Below are 17,500 nucleotides of genomic sequence, written 5' to 3'. Positions count from 1 at the left end.
GGCGAAAGATTTATACGGGCTGAAGAAAAACCAGAGATGATGAGGTAACAGATTGCCTTGACGATTCTGTTTGGCTTGGCGCGGTAACACAGGTGGGATGACAAGTTTTGGGTAAAGCGGTCACTCACGCATGCGTGTTCAGGATATATTGCATTCTTTCGGCAATCGCTGGGGCCGACGGCTTCGAGCCATGCGCATTTACGGCGAAAGGCCCTTTTTGTAGTTTTTAACGAGATTTCTTGTCTAAAATTTCCGAGTTTGCAATAAGTATCAAAGGCTTGTGATTTGCGCAGTTCCTTGATCAAAACAAACTTGAATGCGTTACTGACCGACACAATCACGGCGTCTGGACACGAGATATCTGATGACAGCAGAAATCTGGTGACCGCGCACCGGTGGCTCAGTTGGTTGAGCACCGGGCTGTCGTGAGTTCAACTCCGGCCGGACCAACACTCAGGGTCTTTAAATAACTGAGGAGAAATTGTTGCCTTTGTAATTACATCTGCAAATGGTTAGACTTTGAAGTCTTCTCGGATAAGGACTATAAACCGTAGGCCCCGTCTCACAAATTCCTTCTAAGTTCATAAGTTTCCTGTGGGACGTTAAAGAACCCACACGCTATTCGAGAAGAGTAGGGGATAAACTCCCCGGTGTTGTGGCTGTCCTGTTCTCTCCAGCAGAAGTGGCCGGCTTGGCGTGATGTCTCTAAAAAGGCTTACGGTGTATGAGGCCACCTGAGCAAAAACAGCCATAATCCACAAAGGGACTTTGCCGAGTGCTGGAACATGTGGATGTAGATCGAATGCACCTTCGAGCTAAAGTTATTCCTTTTAGTTCATGACCACCCCAGCCACAAGTCAGGGCGACGAAAAATTCGTTTAAGAACTCATTTTGTTGTTCTCCTCCACGGAAATCTTTAGTAAAAGGCGAAAGATTTACGCGTGTTGAAGGACAACCAGAGCTAACAAAGGAAAGGTATGCATTGACAATTACTTTCAGCATGACGCGATAACACAGGTGGGATGCCGTATCTAATTAATACTGAAAAGAGTGCTCATTCACGCATGCGAGTTCAGGACTGTCAATGAACTTCGTTGATTGTTTCGGTAAGCGATGAGGTCGACGGCATCGAACCACACGCATTCACAGCGGGAGACTTTGTTTTATAGCTTTTAAACGAGATTTCTTGACTTAAATTTTCGTTGTTGCAATGAAATATGAAAAGCCTGCAATTTGCGCAATTCCTTGATCGAGACACAATTTGTGCACACGAGAGATCTGACAACAGCGTTCCATTGCGCATCTGCGCCAAAGTTGTTTCCTTTTTTTCGTGAGGAGCCCCGCCACAAGGCAGGGCGACCAAAAATTAGTCTATAGACTCATTCAGTTGTTCTCCTCCACGGAAATCTTTAGTAAAAGGCGAAAGATTTATGCGGGCTGAAGGAAAACCAGAGTTAATGAGGTAACAGGTTGCCTTGACGATTCTGTTTGGCTTGGCGCGGTAACACAGGTGGGATGATAACTTTTGAGTAAAGCGGTCATTCACGCATGCGTGTTCAGGATATATTCGGCAATCATGACTTCGAGTAATGCGCATTTACGGCGAAAGTCCCTTTTTGTAGTTTTTAACGAGATTTCTTGTCTAAAATTTCCGAGTTTGCAATAAGTATCAAAGGCTTGTGATTTGCGCAGTTCTTTGATCAAAACAAACTTTAATGCGTTACTTACCGATAGAATCACGGACACTGGACACGAGAAATCTGATTGCAGTGATTCAGGCTATTCCTTGGGTTCATGACCAGCCCCGCCACAAGACAAGGCAGCAAAAGATTAGTCTACAGACTCATTCAGTTGTTCTCCTCCACGGAAATCTTTAGTAAAAGGCGAAAGATTTATACGAGTTGAAGGAAAACCAGAGTTAACGGAATGATGGGTTGCATTGAGGATTTTGCTGAGCTTGGCGCCGTAACTTACGTGGGATACCGTACCGGATGAATATCTAATAAAAAGGTAAATCACAGATGCGTGTTCATGACTGTCAATGAACTTCGTCGGTTGTTTTGGTGAGCGCCGTGGCAAAACAACAATGAATATTTGAACTTTAAGGACCACGGAATCTCATTTCCTTGATTTACGTCTCTGTAAAGTAGCCATATGAAACGGTTTTTTAGTTTCTCGATCAAATGTACCACTGGTTTCCTTGCAGGTTAGTTTGCCACGACTTTAGACAAGTCACTCTCTTAGCCTGATTTACGATTGTCGATCGGTTTTTATCTATGAAGCACCTGTTGAGGCTGGTACTTATTAAAACCTGGTTTTCACTAGCTTTGAAAGCACAAGCACAAGCAGTGAAAACGAACGTCGACATCAAAATCAACCAACGCCAAGTCTCCAGCGGCATCCTCTATTTTGTTCAAATTCTCAGACACGGGGAATCTGGAACGTGTGCTTTAATTAATTGGCCAGACGTAGCAAATTTCCTTGCGCTTATGCTGCGTTTCGTTTTCATCACAACGGAAGCGAACGCAATGATAAGCGCAAGCACAAGGAAAAGTAAAAAGTTTGACCCATGAGCTTGTGCTTGCAACGCTATATAGTGAAACCAGGCTGAATAAGTACCAGCCTCAGCAGGTGCTTCATAGATAAAGACCGATCGACAATTGTAAATCACTTCCTTAATATCAGACCCAACAGGTAATTCATAACTGACCGACTCGACCATGCAAACGGACACACACTGGACAAAAGGCGGGGACTATTTTTCAATACTGATTTCGAACACTTTTCGAGCACTAAAATAAGAAGTTAATTAGTGGTGCTATGCCGTTGTTAGAGCCAAACTGCTGGTAGAAAAAGGAAAGTTTTTTTAAAATTATTTATTATTATCGTTATAGTTACAGTTACAGATATATACAGTGAATATTTTACAATACCTTCTTACAACACTGCTAACATATAAAAAAGACGAAAAGGCAAACCTGCACAGCGCTGTCTACGTTAAAAACTCGCCTTCCCGTGTGGACTATGAATTTATAGTACTAATTCCTCTGAGGGGACTATTTTCAAACGAGACCATTTGTTCTTAAAGGAAGTCAAGGAGTTATATAATTATTATCTTTTGCTATTTGCCTTTCTATAGGCCACTTGGGATAATACCATAAGACTTTTTGTTCGCTCCCCCAAATTTTGCATAAGCATTGTTTTCAGTTTTCTCTTGGGACCATTATAAGTCCCAAGAGAAACTGGAAACAATGTTTGTGCAAAATTTGGGGGGACAGACAAAGAGTATTATGGTATTTTCTGAAGTGGCCTTTGGACAACGAATTTTGAACGATCGGGATGTACGTTTGCAAATTAAACGCCTCTCAGTTTAAAGGGAAAGGTTTTAACGGAAGTAAGGTCGTTTGAACAGAACAAGAAATATTCAGACGCGTTACTGTTGATATGATACTTCGACTTTTGCGTAGCTCATTGCACTTCAAGTAATGTTTACTTAACACGAATTCACAGGTGACCTATTTAGGTTTCGTAAATACTTCAACATTGAAAAAACACACTCGCTGCCGAAGCTGATGGACTCGAGCTTGAATGAAGTTGGTTAAAGGTGTGACTTTCAATCGCTAAAGAATTAAATAATACAAACAATTCGATCATGATGAATAGATGCCAAGAAATAATTAAAAGAGTGTTCATGTTGCAAACAGTGAAGACAAACTGTAACAACGAACTTAATCGCAAAGCTCGCGCGTTTCTTATCATAATTGGGAAAAGTATTATAGTTTTTTCAAAAAGCCGTGGATTCAGTCATGTATGACAAAGAGAAGGCACACTGAAACCTGTTATAAGTTAAAATTAACTTTGGGACAAATAGAATATGGATGGTGGCCCAATAGCGTGAGAAAACAACATTATTATGTTTTGTAAACTTACCTGACAATTTTCTATTCAGTTAGTGGAAAGAGTTCTTAATTCATCCCGATACACGGTTTAAACGACATGACACACATTTGGGTGAGAGAAATTCTTCTCAGTGAACAGTACCTAAATTGTAAATTAAAGAAAAGGAAACCAAGTCGCTCTCTGTCTTTTCTTTAAAGTTATTGGTTAAATAACAGATGGTAGATGAATTCTGACACCTGTAATGAGACTTAACAATTAAATTTTAAAGTGGTGAAAAGAAATCATTTTTTAAGCACGGTAAGTGCTCCCACAAGGGATGGAGTAATTTCTTTCTATTTTAGAGATGTTCTGCTGTTTTGAACTGAAGCCCTCTGTTCTTCGATGCACTTCTTTAATTTGAGATGATTATGGTTGAGAAAATTTCGTAATATACCGTAGTAAATAAACAATCGTTAATTATTGGTAGCTTGTTGATTTAACAGAAATGGGTCAGTGGCCATGGTCACTTGTGATTTTCTGTTCTATGGATCAGTTGTGGTTTCCTGTTCTTAATTTAGGAGTCAGTGGTTAGAAATTTGGTTTCCAATGTCCTTCGATTTTTCCTTTTAGTTCCGCGGTGATTCAAATACCAATTTTCAATACCACCGATTGCATGTACCGTCGAAAATAAATTTTCCGTGATGTCAAACGCCTGCGTTGTAGGTGTCCAGCGTTGAAGTCCCCCGCCCCCTCCCCCACTGGCATGGGAAGTTTCCGTGCTCGACTCGAAGATATACATCTTTCCCATTCAACAAGAAGGAAAAATTATCTGAAAGGAGTCCACTTTCGAATGTTTTGGGGAATCAAGTGACAATACAAATTGCACAGGGTTGCTATTTTACCGAAGCTGGGAGAAGATTACTCATCACCAAGGGTGCAGGGAAAGATATCGCTACGCAGTTCGACTTGACTGGAAGCACAGCTGTTGAAAAATCTTCCCTGTTAGATAGGAAGTATAGGAAGTATAGGAACTGCACTCAGCTAAGTTCCTATACTGAATAGGTTAATCGCTGGATGGTTCCACGGTGTAAGATCCACCTATTCGAGTTCAAGTCTCGCTGGAACCTACACGGGCTGATTTGGTCGAAGCGTTGATACAACAGCACGGCAAATACCTCGACCTTCTTCGTTACGAGCAGACTTTCTTTCTGTTAGTCTTTTAGCGTGTGATGACATTATTAGGGTCCGGTAGTCGCGTTGTACTGTTGCGTTTCTCCGTGGCATTACTCATAAAAAAGTTGAAATGATCAATTTAATGATATGCAATTGTAACCATTTCCGCGCTAAACTAAAGAAGTCGGCGGGTCTAATTTGCAGGTCGCAGGTTCCAGGTCATTGTTTCACCAATACAGAAAGTATCCTAAACATTCTTCAAATCTAACCTTAGGCCTAATTAGGCCCAAACAAGAGTTTTTAGGCCTAAGGTTAGCTTTTATGAATGTTTAGGATACTTTTTGTAATGGTGAAACAATGACCTGCAACTCGCGACCTGCGACCTGCAGATTAGACCCGCCGTAAAGAAGTTCCTACGGGAACCGTAAGGCACACACTCAACCGATTCTTGGCGAAGAACATTAAATAAAATGCAATATAAAGTAGGCCAGTTTGGGTTGCAAACAAAACATGAGTCAAAAAGCTTTTATTTTATCAACGTGCATCGCTATCACGTGCTACACATAAGCGTCATACTCTGCTATAACCTCTCCTGAGGATCAATACGCTACCGAGTGTGCGTATTAGGACTTGTTTTCAGTTGCGTGACCAATACGAACAGCAAACGCAAACTAAGAAGCATCTTGGCTACTTTTTGCTAACTCCAGACGCTAAGTAATGCGCATGCGTCGCTAGAGAAAATGTCGAAAATCACGAAAACGCTTCAAAAAAGAGCAGTTCGTGTCAATGAGCAAAAAAAAAAAAAAAAAAAATTAAAGGAGAAGACGGATTAAGTGGCAGCTAAGCAACCTCCGCAGATGTCTTATTTGTTATCCTCTTCTAAAGCCCTGGCCCCAGTAGTTAAAACGATAAATGACTATCCAGCGGGTAAACACTAGCAAAACCAATTGAACTATCCAGTGGATAGTGATTTAGAGCGTTTTTCAGATGAGTGTCGTAAAACCAAAGCCAAAGTAATTACTTTGACCAATCAAAAAGGACGGAGACAATCTAGTAAACCAATCAAAACTCGAAGTAATTAAACGTAGCTGACACAAAGCGCGGGAAAATGTGCACGCGCGAGTCACGATTGGTTTTGGTTTCACTTTTGATTGGTTGAAAAAGTGGCGCGGGAACTTTGAACCAATCACTGAGTGAAGTAGAGCGGTTTTCAATTGAACGTCGAAAGTAATTAGCGAATTGCTTTGGTTTTACATTTACTTCACTCAGTGATTGGTTCAAAGTTCTCAAAGTTCAATCGACAGTCGATTGAAAGTCGCTCTAATGCAAAACCAAAGTAATTCGCTAATTACTTTCGACACTCAATTGAAAACCGCTCTATCCGGCGGATAGCACTATCCTTCGTTTGAACAACTAGGGCCTTGTTTAACATTGCTTTCTTTTTGGCCATGCAGTGATGTGGCAGGCCATGTCGGACACAGTTGGCTACTGTTCGCGTCCACTTCAAGTCAAAAAGGAGTGAGAGAGAAGAAAATGTTTGAAAATGAAAAATGCAATACACAAGCCTACTGGAAGAAAAATAAAAGCCTGCTTTATTCTCCAACCTAGGAATAAAATTGCGCTTGTTGGGTGTAATTCACATAACCGTTGTTCGGTGTTTTAATAACAAACTCAATAAAAATACTGGGAGGTCTGTACTTTGCACACTATTCTCGAAACACCTGTACGAAAGAAAATTAAATTTAAAAGGACATTTCTGCGGTTGTTTTCAAATGAGTGTCGTAAAAACAAAACCAAAGTAATTACTTTGGCCAATCAAAAAGGACGGAGACAATCCAGTAAACCAATCAAATCTCGAAGTAATTACACGTAGCCGACACAAAGCACCGTGAAAATGTGCACGCGCGAGCCACGATTGGTTTTGGTTTTACTTCTGATTGGTTGAAAAAGTGGCGCGAGAACTTTGAACCAATCACTGAGTGGAGTAATGCAAAACCAATGCAATTCGCTAATTACTTTCGACACTCAATTGAAAACCGCTCTAAGCAAAGACGACGGCAACGTCAACAAAGCGTCTCTCCAAAATACAACTTAGCACTATCGCCGCAAATATTTCGCGCTTATTCCGTCTTGTTCAGGTAGTACAGTACGGGCGAACTATCCTGTACCTGGATAGGTACGAACGGTTTTGAAATAATGACTTGTTCATTGTTGTATGCTTACGTTCAGTTGTCGTCAAAAGCCACATTCACACGGTACCGGACGAATTTTCTTTCGGTTAAAAATGCATTTAGGGGTTCTGTTCACATGGAACCACGCTAAACGTACTAAAATTTAGAGGCCTGGCCGTTCAAAAACTTAAACGCTAAAATAGGAGACGAATTTTAAGCCGGTACAGTCGAAAATTCAACCGGCACGCCGTGAACATCTTGATCGTCTAAATTTTTCCATGTCAAAGGCATGGTTGCATGGATGCGTGACAACTCAGCTGGAAGAAGCTGTTTTGGATTTCGTAAGCTAGCGCTCTGCGCATAAACATGGTGAAATCACTTACAAAGGTTAAACTTTCATCCGTTTCGTTAGTTCCGTGTGGACAAGGCGAAAATACTGCACGGTTCCGTGCGAATAGCCACTGCCAACTCTTTATTCTTTCTCCAAACGTTGACGCCGTTCATAGCACTGTCAATCTTGAAGAACTTGTACGCATTTCACTAGTTGAAAGAATTGAAATAATCGCCAAATAATTTCAAAAACGGACTTGTAATCATATTTTGAGATGACAGTCTTGTAGCAGCCGTCGTCGAAGTTAAATAGAGAACTTGAGCAAGAATTAAGTAAAGAGAAACAATTGACGCCCCGCATGTGTTTTACATTTAGGTACATTTCCTCAAGATCAAGGATCAACCAATGACAGTGCTTGTTTTGCTGAGTGAAAGTCTAGGTTTATAACAGTACCATTTTTTATACATAGTTCCAATACTTATAATACGAACATAGTTCTACATCACTACGTTTGATTAAGAAAGAAGATAAGAAGCTAGGGGGAGTGAGGAATGAGCTATTAAGCTATGTATTATCTTTTCTTAGCAAAAGAAATTTTAATAGTTTCCTCTGATGGCAAAAATGTTTAGAGACTTAATAGACTCTACAGCGCCGTCCATTTACGCATACTCTCTGTTCTGTTTGCTGACCGTTTCTCGAGACCGCTGCGACCCAAGCATTCCTTTTGAGCAATCCCGCTGCGCTTTGATGAGTCCCAGGAAGATGGTCTTTTTTTTCTCGCCCGTAAGTTCAGAAAATGCAAAAGAAACAAAACCTGTTCTAGAAGCGAAAATTATACCAAAAGTGCATTTCTCTGAGTGTTACAAGAGAATAAAGCCGCTTTCATGCTCGGGCCGATTCGGGAAATTCTTCGGGATAGCATGTAGGTTCCCACACATCACTTTAGGGATAGACGGTACTTCAAACATGCACTATGTGGCTAATATGGCGGTCTCTGATTAACCTGGCAACTCTCTAGTAAATTTAAAACCTGAAAAACCACAAACCAACAGTACACTGTGCTCATGTAAGAAAAAGGTGATCTACACTATACGCTTGTTCACATAAAAGGCCTAATTTTTTCCCTGCTTCATCGAAAAACAGAATTCAGGGAAAGTAATGATTTACAAAAAGTGTTTTTTGAATTCAAATTTACCAACCACGGGAACAAATGAACCTTTTCTGTCAGCAAATAAGCAAATTCGTCACTGACATCGAAAATGTCTTTCCTCTACTTCCCAGCAGTTTTCTACTACTGGGTTAAGTAAAAATTCTGTTGACAAAAATTCGTGACATTGTAAAATAGATTGAAGATATTTCAGGTATTTGTGAAATTGAAATTGCGTGGAGAGTTTCGAATATGGCTAGTAAGAGGAATAAATTGAAATGCAAATTGAGTAAAAATATTCAATTTCTTTTCAAATAGTGTTAGAGATCCCTGAGGTCTCTGTGGGCCTTGGGTACTGTCAAGGTAATCCCTTGAAAATCCTTTGTGACAAGAATTTGACATCCGAGACGAGACCTGTGGGATAAAAGAGAGTCAGTCAGCACTATTCCTTTGTGCAGCCCCCACCAAAGAAACTGGGGGGGGGGGGGGGTTGTCACATATTGAGAAGCCTTTTCGGGGGGGGGGGGGGGTCGTTTGAAACTTTATGTTGCCCTTCCCACTTCACTCTGCTGACTTCAAAGCTGAATGAACATATTATAAAATATTTAGCAATTATTGAATAAGGCTGAGTAGGATATGAAGAATTCTGCAGGTCAAGGAGGATGTTATGCAGAATTCTTCACATTCTATGAAAGCTGAATTCAATAATAATTGCTTTATTATTCAATTAAAATATTTTCTTCGCTCAAACTTCTAAACCTACTCGCAGCCATTTTTCTGCTCAACAAAAATAACATGATCTCGTCCCCAGCTTTTTTGGCCAACGGTTCAATAATTTGCTGCAGGCTGCACTTTTGACGTCATTTTGACCTCATCGGCTCAATAATCTGCAGCGGACTGCACTTTTGACCTCATTGATTCAATATGACCAAGTTTCTTTCCAAGTTTGGTGAACAGGAGCTTGTTATGGTAAATTATGCGTGTGGTTTTAACCAATCAGAAACTGGGAAATATTTTGAATGAATACTAAAATAACATATCACGGTATACCCATTCTCCTGGCCATGGTCATATTGGAACTGTTCAAATTTCCCAGTACAGGAAATACTTTTAATTATTAACTCTCAATGGTCTGGCCATGGAAATATACAGCTCTTCCCATGAATGAGTCCCATCCTTTGGGTTTTCCTATTTTTCCCTGTGCATGATACAGCATTGCTCTATAAATACACACCATGTGCTTACGAAGAAGTGTTTTTGGAAAACATTTAACTATGAAAAACTGCGATAAAACATATCCAAACATATCAAAAAATACCAAAAACTCTGTTAAAAACTTTATTAAGAAACAAGGATTTCTTTTTAATTATTTACTTATTTATCTATGAAATATTCCCGTCATAAAGGCGTCTCAACCTTTTCCCATAGCCACATTTACAGTTTATAATCCACTATTCCAATTTACTTTCACATGAGTAGTACCATTGGTTGGCAAATAATGCTTTGATTTATGGAACATATATTTATGAAAAACAACGCTATGTCCCTGCTGAATTGTTGTTTCTACAGGTAAAGGTGATTGTTAAGTTGAAAATGTTGAGTATAAACACTCTAATACAACATTATAAATGCATTGGATGAAGTGGCTGAGCTGTTCTGTTTGCATTAATATACGTTTGGTGGCTGTCATACATGTATGTATGAAGGAGAGAGGGGGGGTTGAGATACATGTATAACACTGGATAAAGTAAGGGGGGTTATGTAATTGTTGCCATTGCTCAGGGCTTAAAATTGAAACCAATACAGTCGCATGGGCTAATATTTTGTTTTGTTAAACTGCTGACACCACAGGATTTTTTTGTCAATTTCGAGCTCTGAAATTTAAGCCCCCTAATGGAGGTAACTTTGATCTCTTGGAAGGTAAGTAACACAGAGGTACAACAACCAACAAACTCATTCGAAAAGCTACTGTATGGTGTCAGTAAGGATTTGAACCAAGGCCATGAATATGGGAGGCACGTGCTCTCACCACTGCAGCATAGCAAGTTTCCTTGACCTTCACTGCTCGCACACTACAGTTTGTTTGAAAATGCAGATTTCAGACTATGGAAGTTCTGTTGACTTACGTATCCTCGAGTCCATAAGCTAAGTCTAACATATCCAGCTCTTCATCTGATGGCTCATCCAAATTTAGAGAGGCCATTTCCTCGGGTTTAAACAAGATATGACAAGTCGAGCAAGACAATGTGCCTTCACAAGCACCTGGAAAATAAAAATTAGACCAACAATAAGCAACAAAATAATCTCATGATCATAAACTCAGAAGTAGTTTAACTACTGTGCAATTTGTTATCATCATTATCATCATCATTATCATTATGGCAGGCCTTCTGATATTACGCGATGGTGCGATTTCGCACAATCGACCTCAAATCGCGTCCGATCGCACAATTCACGAAAAATCGCATAATTCACAAAAGGACGCACAAAATTCATAAAATGAAACATAAATCAAGACGTTTCTTAGAAATTCCTGCATAAATACGCCATATTTAAGATGATTTATCTTGGAAAAAGGCTAAAAAACCTCTGTCAACTTCGATTTCGTAAACATTCGAAGTTCAAGGCTTTATTTTTCATGTCGGGGACCTGGTACGAGTCTCCTTCTATTGGTGCAACACAAACACTCCATTATATACACACCACTGAAATGACACAGTTGCCTTCTCTTATAGAAGAGATTTGTGAAAAATAAGCGAAGTTGTAAGGTTTTCGACAAAATGTAGTTTCTTTCGTTGAAAACTGATTAAAACTTACTCATGGATAAGTTTGTTGTGAAAACGCTCGCTTTTTCTTCGACGAAGAAGGACGTTCCCACATTCCGCCCGATCTGACAGCTCACAATCGAGCAAGAAAGTACCTCACAGGTACGCTCCAACAGGCTAGTTCTTAAACACGGAACGCCGGAAGGCCGGAATACTTAAACATGGAACGCCGGAATACTTAAACACGGAACGCCAGAATACTTAAACACGGAACGCCGGAATACTTAAACACGGAACGCCGGAATACTTAAACCCGGAACCCGCTTCAACGTGGACAATGGACTGATGTTTTTCTCGTCGTGCAATATTAGGGCCTTTTATACGAGAGAAAATAAGCCGCGGCTTACTCTGGCTTATTTTCTCTCGTATAAATGGGGGTACTGTATGGCCCTATTGTGATTGACCATCTTCGGAAGTTCGTGGTTGACTAGCACCTTGATCATTCATTTGGCATGTTAGCTGTGTCCTTTCAACTTTTATTTATCCCAACTAATGTCGATCGAGATACATAATTACTGTTCCTCTGTGTTCAAAATGTCTTTAGGGCAGCAAAAAAGTGTTTTTCTTAACCTGAAACTGTATAAAACAAGCTTAAAATTGCTGAGAAAAAAATCGCATAATTTACATTATTTATCGCATAATTGGCCTTTCTAATCGCACAATCTGCCCTGAAAAAATCGCATAATTTGCATTTTTTAATCGCACCCTATCAGAAGGCCTGTTTTAGAGAGTGGTAATCAATGCAACTGGCAATTTTTAAGAACACATTTTGACTATATCTGACAATTTCAAAGTTTTGGTCAGGCAAAGTTCAATGTTATTTATGGTCCCAAGGGAAACAGTTTTGTTTGAACAAGAGTCTTAATTCTTGTTGAGGGAAACATCAGGACTTAGGGGAAAACAACACTAACTACATACTAGTGCTTTGTTATAGCAAGGCTCCAGGCTGCTTTGTGGGCTGGGGCAGAGGCCCATACTCAAAAGAATATGGTCAACCTTTTTCGTTTTGGTTGTCATGTGATTGACCCAGCGGACATCCATCCATAAAGACCCTGGGGGAGGGGGATAGGAGACTAAGAAAGGGAAGGCAGGGGATCTTGCAAACGCAGCTTTTAGGCACGCACAGGCGAGTTTTCTTGGCGGGAAACTTTTGTGCTGCCTGCGTTTATACCACCGACCTTCGTCACTTTTGAAAAAGAGTTTTTACCATTAGTGACGAGCAATGTGATATAGAGCAGGAAAGAGCAGGAGAGATGAGGAGATGAAATTTGAGAAATTAAAGCGAAGAATGCCTCGAGAGAAGAAGAGAAAATTTCAATGAAAAATATCGTAAAGCTGAGAGAACTAAAGCAAAGACAAAACACTTTTTTACAACGGTTAGCTTTCAGGTAATGTCTTCCTTCTAAATGCATGCCTTGCTGTCTCACATATTTTGCAAAACTCGCTAAAAAAACAGAAGACCTGAAAACGTTTGCAATTCGTGTTGACAGAGATTATGGCATATTTCAACAAACACACACCACGTCACTATTCAAGCTTACAGCAGACATCATTGGCAAGTTTTCTTGTCATCACTGTCTGTTTTATCAGACATATTAACCTTTTAACGAAGCTCTAAATGCAGTATAAATTTCTTTTTATTGGATTGCAGTACATTTTATCTGCAACAAATGCATTTTTAAGTAATGTTTGGCCAGATACATGTAAGACTTTGGAAAGCGGTTTGATAAGATTCAGCGGCAAAATCTCCTACAGCGATTGAGTTACAACAATCCTTTGTCTTGTTTGTCATGCGGTTTTGAGGCCAGTTGCTTATTTTGGAACTGATTCACCATTACTGTGACGACTGTCCACACTAAATTAATACCTTTCGATTTGGAGGCTTTTTCAGGGGCACCCATTTGCTCGTTGTGTGCCCTTGCCTTTTGTGTGAAATGGATGTCCAGTCATGAGCTGCTTTGTTTGACTGCAAAATTGCAGTTGAGTACATGTACTGAGCGAATTAATACGCTTTAGTTTGACTTTTTAATTAGTAATTTTTCCTGTTGTTCTAAACTGAAATGAGAGGGTGTGAAGATTATCAGTCAAATGGAAGATGTTGTGAAAAAGATTACTGTGCTTTAGTTGTTGATTAAAATAATGTTGGTTATTGTTTGCCAGGCTAATGTTTGTTTACTGCTGTCAGCTCAGAGGTGTTTGATCACTGTAAACTGTATACACTAATGAGGATTAATTTTGTACTTTATGCAGACTGAAGCATTATTATTGCCATATACAGTGTACACTATTTGCTTTCTGGGGCTAGAAACGGGGGCTCCGCTTTTAGGCTAGGCTAAATCTATATATTATTGGTATACATGTATTATACAGTCTGTGCTGCTGTATCTGGTGGGGCAACAACTGTGGAATTGTATCCTGGTTGGGATACATTCAAATTTGATGAGGGGCATGTGACCAAGAATCAACCTTTCACGGTGCTCATTTTGTTGAGCAAAAGTCCAGGTACTGGTTTATAACAATACCTCTTACAAAGCTGCATTGCAAACAAGAGAAAGCTTATGAAAAAAGAGTACTGAACAAACTTTATGACGAAAGATTTCTATCCTAGCCATGAATATTATCGTTCAATCGTTTAGGACTTGATGGAACATGTCTCAAACTTGCTCAGGCTTCAGGCTCTTGCTCCCCTTTGGTGTGAAACTGTCTTGTAATCTTAGTAACTCTTATGACTCCTATTTACTTTCCCTGATCTGGAACATTTCAAGTTTATTTTTCAGGACAGCCTTTAGTGATTTCTTGATTGGCCAAAACACACCTGACTGGCATAGTTGCCAATAATAATAAATTGCAGTAGACTAACTGTAGGAAATACAATAATTCCTATAAATTCTTTGATAGCTATGAACTGTTTGTCCCAGTATGCCACAGTACCCCTATAAATCCCATGGCTTTATCACAATCATAGAAAACAACAGAGTCATGTCCTATTCATCCAGTATCTTTCCAAAAACGTACCACAGACCAGAATAAGAATCTTCCTAAACCAGTTTGCACTTACACTAGGAGATGTCTGTTATCAATGAAATGAATGTATATTTCAAGTGCGGGTTATACATGTAGATAAACGAAAGAGGCGAGTGATCTCCGCACTTACATGTATGTAGTGTAGCTGGACAATAATTTAAAGGAACCTGCTTGCAGGTGGTAATTTCTATTTTTAAGGGCATTAGGTTCAAGAGATTCTAAGCCTGGTAAATCTGGTCACCATATTGGATGATATAGTGGAGGATCTGGGACAACTGACATTGAAGCACTTTGTAACTTGTCCCAGATCTTCCACCCATCCAATATGGCGACCGAATTTGCCACACTAAATCTCATGCTTGAAAACACAAGCAGGCTAAATTTAAAGTGACAGTTGTTTAAATGATCCAGCTACAATGTCAGTGCGCGGATCGCTCAGTTCTCTCATTAGATGTCTATTGTCTACAACAACTTTATAAAATGTGACCTTCCACGGGAAAACGTACACTAACGCTAAACCGTTAAATTGACCGAAGCGTTAGATATCCGTTAGCCGTCCGTTAGAAGTTTACATGAAACCGTCAGAGCGTCAACTTCATCCGTTAGAACGTTAGTCTTATCCGTCAGAACGTTAGGTTCATCCGTCAGAGCGTCAGCCTCGTCCGTTAGGGGTTTAGCCTCGTCCGTTAGAGCGTTAGTCTCATACGTCAGATGTATAATAGTTATTAACCTTATCCGTTGGGCAAATCTTGAATTCTGTTGGCAAGTGAATTAATAATCTGTATCGATTGTTCCGGATCAGAGGATTCGTAGAGCGTCGTTTAAAAATGTGACCCTCTTTGGGAAAACCGGCCGTGTCCTTCTACAACTTAGTAGAATTACATGTAGTAGAGCGCTTTTTAAAAAATTAAAAATACCGAGAAAAATGAAGGGTTTGTGTTCGACGTTCACCTCTGCGTACCAATAGAAAAACAAGGATGGAAAGCTCAACTTCGGATCGCTCCAGCACCAAGCCGATTTTCACTGACAAATTCGCATCGTACAGGTTTCAAATCACGCACCAATCAAGCTGAAACTCACAAACAAATTCCTATCGTACAGGTTTCAAATCACGCACCAAGCAAGCTGAAACCCAGAGGTTTCCTTTCATGCCATTATATCTGAAATCCGTCCAAAACTCGAAGCGCTGGACCTCAAATAAAATTGAAAAAATCCAGCATTCGGAACTCCAAGGAAGCGTAGTTGGAGTTTGGTGTGACGGCTTGCAGCCGTCACAACGTTTGCTCCTCTGTGATTGGCTAATAAGAAATCATCATCCAATCAGAGAGGAGCACATGGCGTGACGGCTGCAAGCATGTATCTAAAGCCGGTATACGAAAATCCTGCTACGCATCCTTGGCGCTGGGAATGCTGGAGTTTTCGATATTATTTGAGGTTGAGCGCTGCGCGAACGCCAAATTAAATGTGATTGAATGATGCATGACTTACCAAATTTCAACTGAAAAATATCTGTTTAACTTAACCACTCGCCTGGAGTTTCTCGTGAGCTTTTTTGCCCCCTCGGCATCTTAACTGACGATACAGAACTCTTTTATCGTATTTATAGCAAAGAGCTCTCTTATGAACGCACCGCTTTGAATTTATCGTTACTTCGGCTTTGAAAACAACATGAAATGCTACATTTCTTTGGATGAAAATAATCATTTGTTGTATTTTACTTTGCAACTACAGTAGCTAATGAAGTAATGGATGCCGTGAGAAATTCACAATTTAGTAATGCATCGCTTCATTGTGAGTCCGACGGTCAAAACATATCGAGATTAGCCACTTTTATCCGGACTTCGTTGCATTCAGCAGTTATGGCGCCATGGGCGCGCCTCTTCGGAATCGTATTTTAAAAGTCACGCAATCGTTTCTGGTGGCCTGTCTACATCGTAGTATTCTTAAAGCAAAAAATTCGCTGAAATGTGCATCCGATTTGTTTTGGCCAGCTCACGATGGTGCTAGTACTTCAAACCATGGCCTTTGTTCGATGAACGGTAATCTCAGCCTTTCGAGCTTAGAACTAAGACTTGGTGTTAAAGCGCTAAGGCAGAACGTTAGAACTGATGGAAAGAACGTTAGAGCGTTGGCACAAACCGTTAGAGCGTTAGCACAAACCGTTAGAGCGTTAGCACAAACCGTCAGAGCGTTAGTAAAAAACGTTAAACCAATCTTCAAAACCGTTGAATATCCGTTAACCGTCCGTTAGTTTTAAGCCGTTTAACGGGCAAACGTTAGTGTACGTTTTCCCGTGGAAGGTCACAAATCATTGTCTCTCACCTTCTAAGTCGACATCATTGTCCTTTGCTACATCTAGTAAAGTATCTCCTACTTTTGCTTTGACTTTCATGAGATCTCCATCTCTATCTATGAAATTGATTTCAACCCTGGAAGAGAATTTTTGTATACAGTGTATTGTTTCAGAGTGAACTCATAGTACTGAGAAAGACCTCACATGAAAAATGCTACATATAAATGCACAGTACAAACCATAACAAATATTAACTTTAACCAACCCTAGTCTTCTTTTAGGCTAAAAAATCTTTTGACACTTTTACTCCTGAGCCACTCCCATTGGCGAATAAAATCGTCTGGCATTAGTCTTGCTCCTAGGACGTCAATGGGTTTATTTACTAATTAACTAAAGTAATACCCAATACATGTATTAGTATCACCCAACTAGTGGACTAATGCAAATCCTGCATTTTAATTGGCTACGCTACTAGAGGACTATTACTAATAGTCCTCCAGTGGCGAAAAGTGCAACACTTTCTTTCGTTTTATTCCCAAATAAATATTTCTTGAATTTGCATTCACTAACTTTATTATTGCCTTTTCTGTTTGATTAGTTGGGTGATACTAAAACAATTAGACCCTTCGCAGTCAAGGGCTACAGGTCTAATAGTTA

General features: G+C 39.9%; 2 protein-coding genes and 4 non-coding genes across 7 annotated transcripts in view; all 6 read right to left on the bottom strand.

Moving 5' to 3' along the window:
- LOC138054755 (U5 spliceosomal RNA) overlaps nt 1-39 on the bottom strand; it is a 122-nt gene extending 83 nt beyond the window's left edge. The window contains exon 1 of the small nuclear RNA XR_011133405.1: nt 1-39. This exon is cut by the window's left edge and continues 83 nt beyond it. This is a non-coding gene — a small nuclear RNA (U5 spliceosomal RNA).
- The window catches only part of LOC138052530 (protein C-mannosyl-transferase DPY19L3-like), a 33,261-nt gene extending 29,199 nt beyond the window's left edge, over nt 1-4,062 (bottom strand). Inside the window, exon 1 of the mRNA XM_068899071.1 lies at nt 3,931-4,062. The gene's annotated coding sequence lies outside the window, so the exon portion shown is untranslated. The remainder of the gene's footprint in view (nt 1-3,930) is intronic.
- Nucleotides 1-17,500, bottom strand: part of LOC138052536 (2Fe-2S ferredoxin-like) — a 103,447-nt gene that overhangs the window by 85,141 nt on the left and 806 nt on the right. The window contains exons 2-4 of one of the 2 annotated variants that reach the window (XR_011133108.1): nt 16,873-16,979; nt 10,828-10,963; nt 8,899-9,115 (exon numbers count right to left, since the gene is read on the bottom strand). Coding sequence is in view for 1 of the 2 variants with exons in the window: in XM_068899077.1 (XP_068755178.1) it covers nt 9,022-9,115; nt 10,828-10,963; nt 16,873-16,979 (337 nt within the window). In the remaining variant the exon portion in view is untranslated. Of the gene's footprint in view, nt 1-7,667; nt 9,116-10,827; nt 10,964-16,872; nt 16,980-17,500 lie in introns of those variants that run through there. The other variant, XM_068899077.1, reaches the window with a different exon arrangement.
- LOC138054682 (U5 spliceosomal RNA) lies at nt 844-964 on the bottom strand. The gene has a single exon (XR_011133338.1). It is a non-coding gene; the product is annotated as a U5 spliceosomal RNA (small nuclear RNA).
- LOC138054730 (U5 spliceosomal RNA) lies at nt 1,337-1,457 on the bottom strand. The gene has a single exon (XR_011133382.1). It is a non-coding gene; the product is annotated as a U5 spliceosomal RNA (small nuclear RNA).
- LOC138054738 (U5 spliceosomal RNA) lies at nt 1,801-1,921 on the bottom strand. Its single transcript, XR_011133389.1, has one exon. It is a non-coding gene; the product is annotated as a U5 spliceosomal RNA (small nuclear RNA).

Source organism: Montipora capricornis, chromosome 6 (assembly GCF_036669925.1).
Source record: "Montipora capricornis isolate CH-2021 chromosome 6, ASM3666992v2, whole genome shotgun sequence".
Classification (NCBI taxonomy): Eukaryota; Metazoa; Cnidaria; class Anthozoa; order Scleractinia; family Acroporidae; genus Montipora; species Montipora capricornis.
The sequence above is the reverse complement of the archived record's forward strand: the minus strand, read 5'-3'. Positions and strand labels throughout refer to the sequence as shown.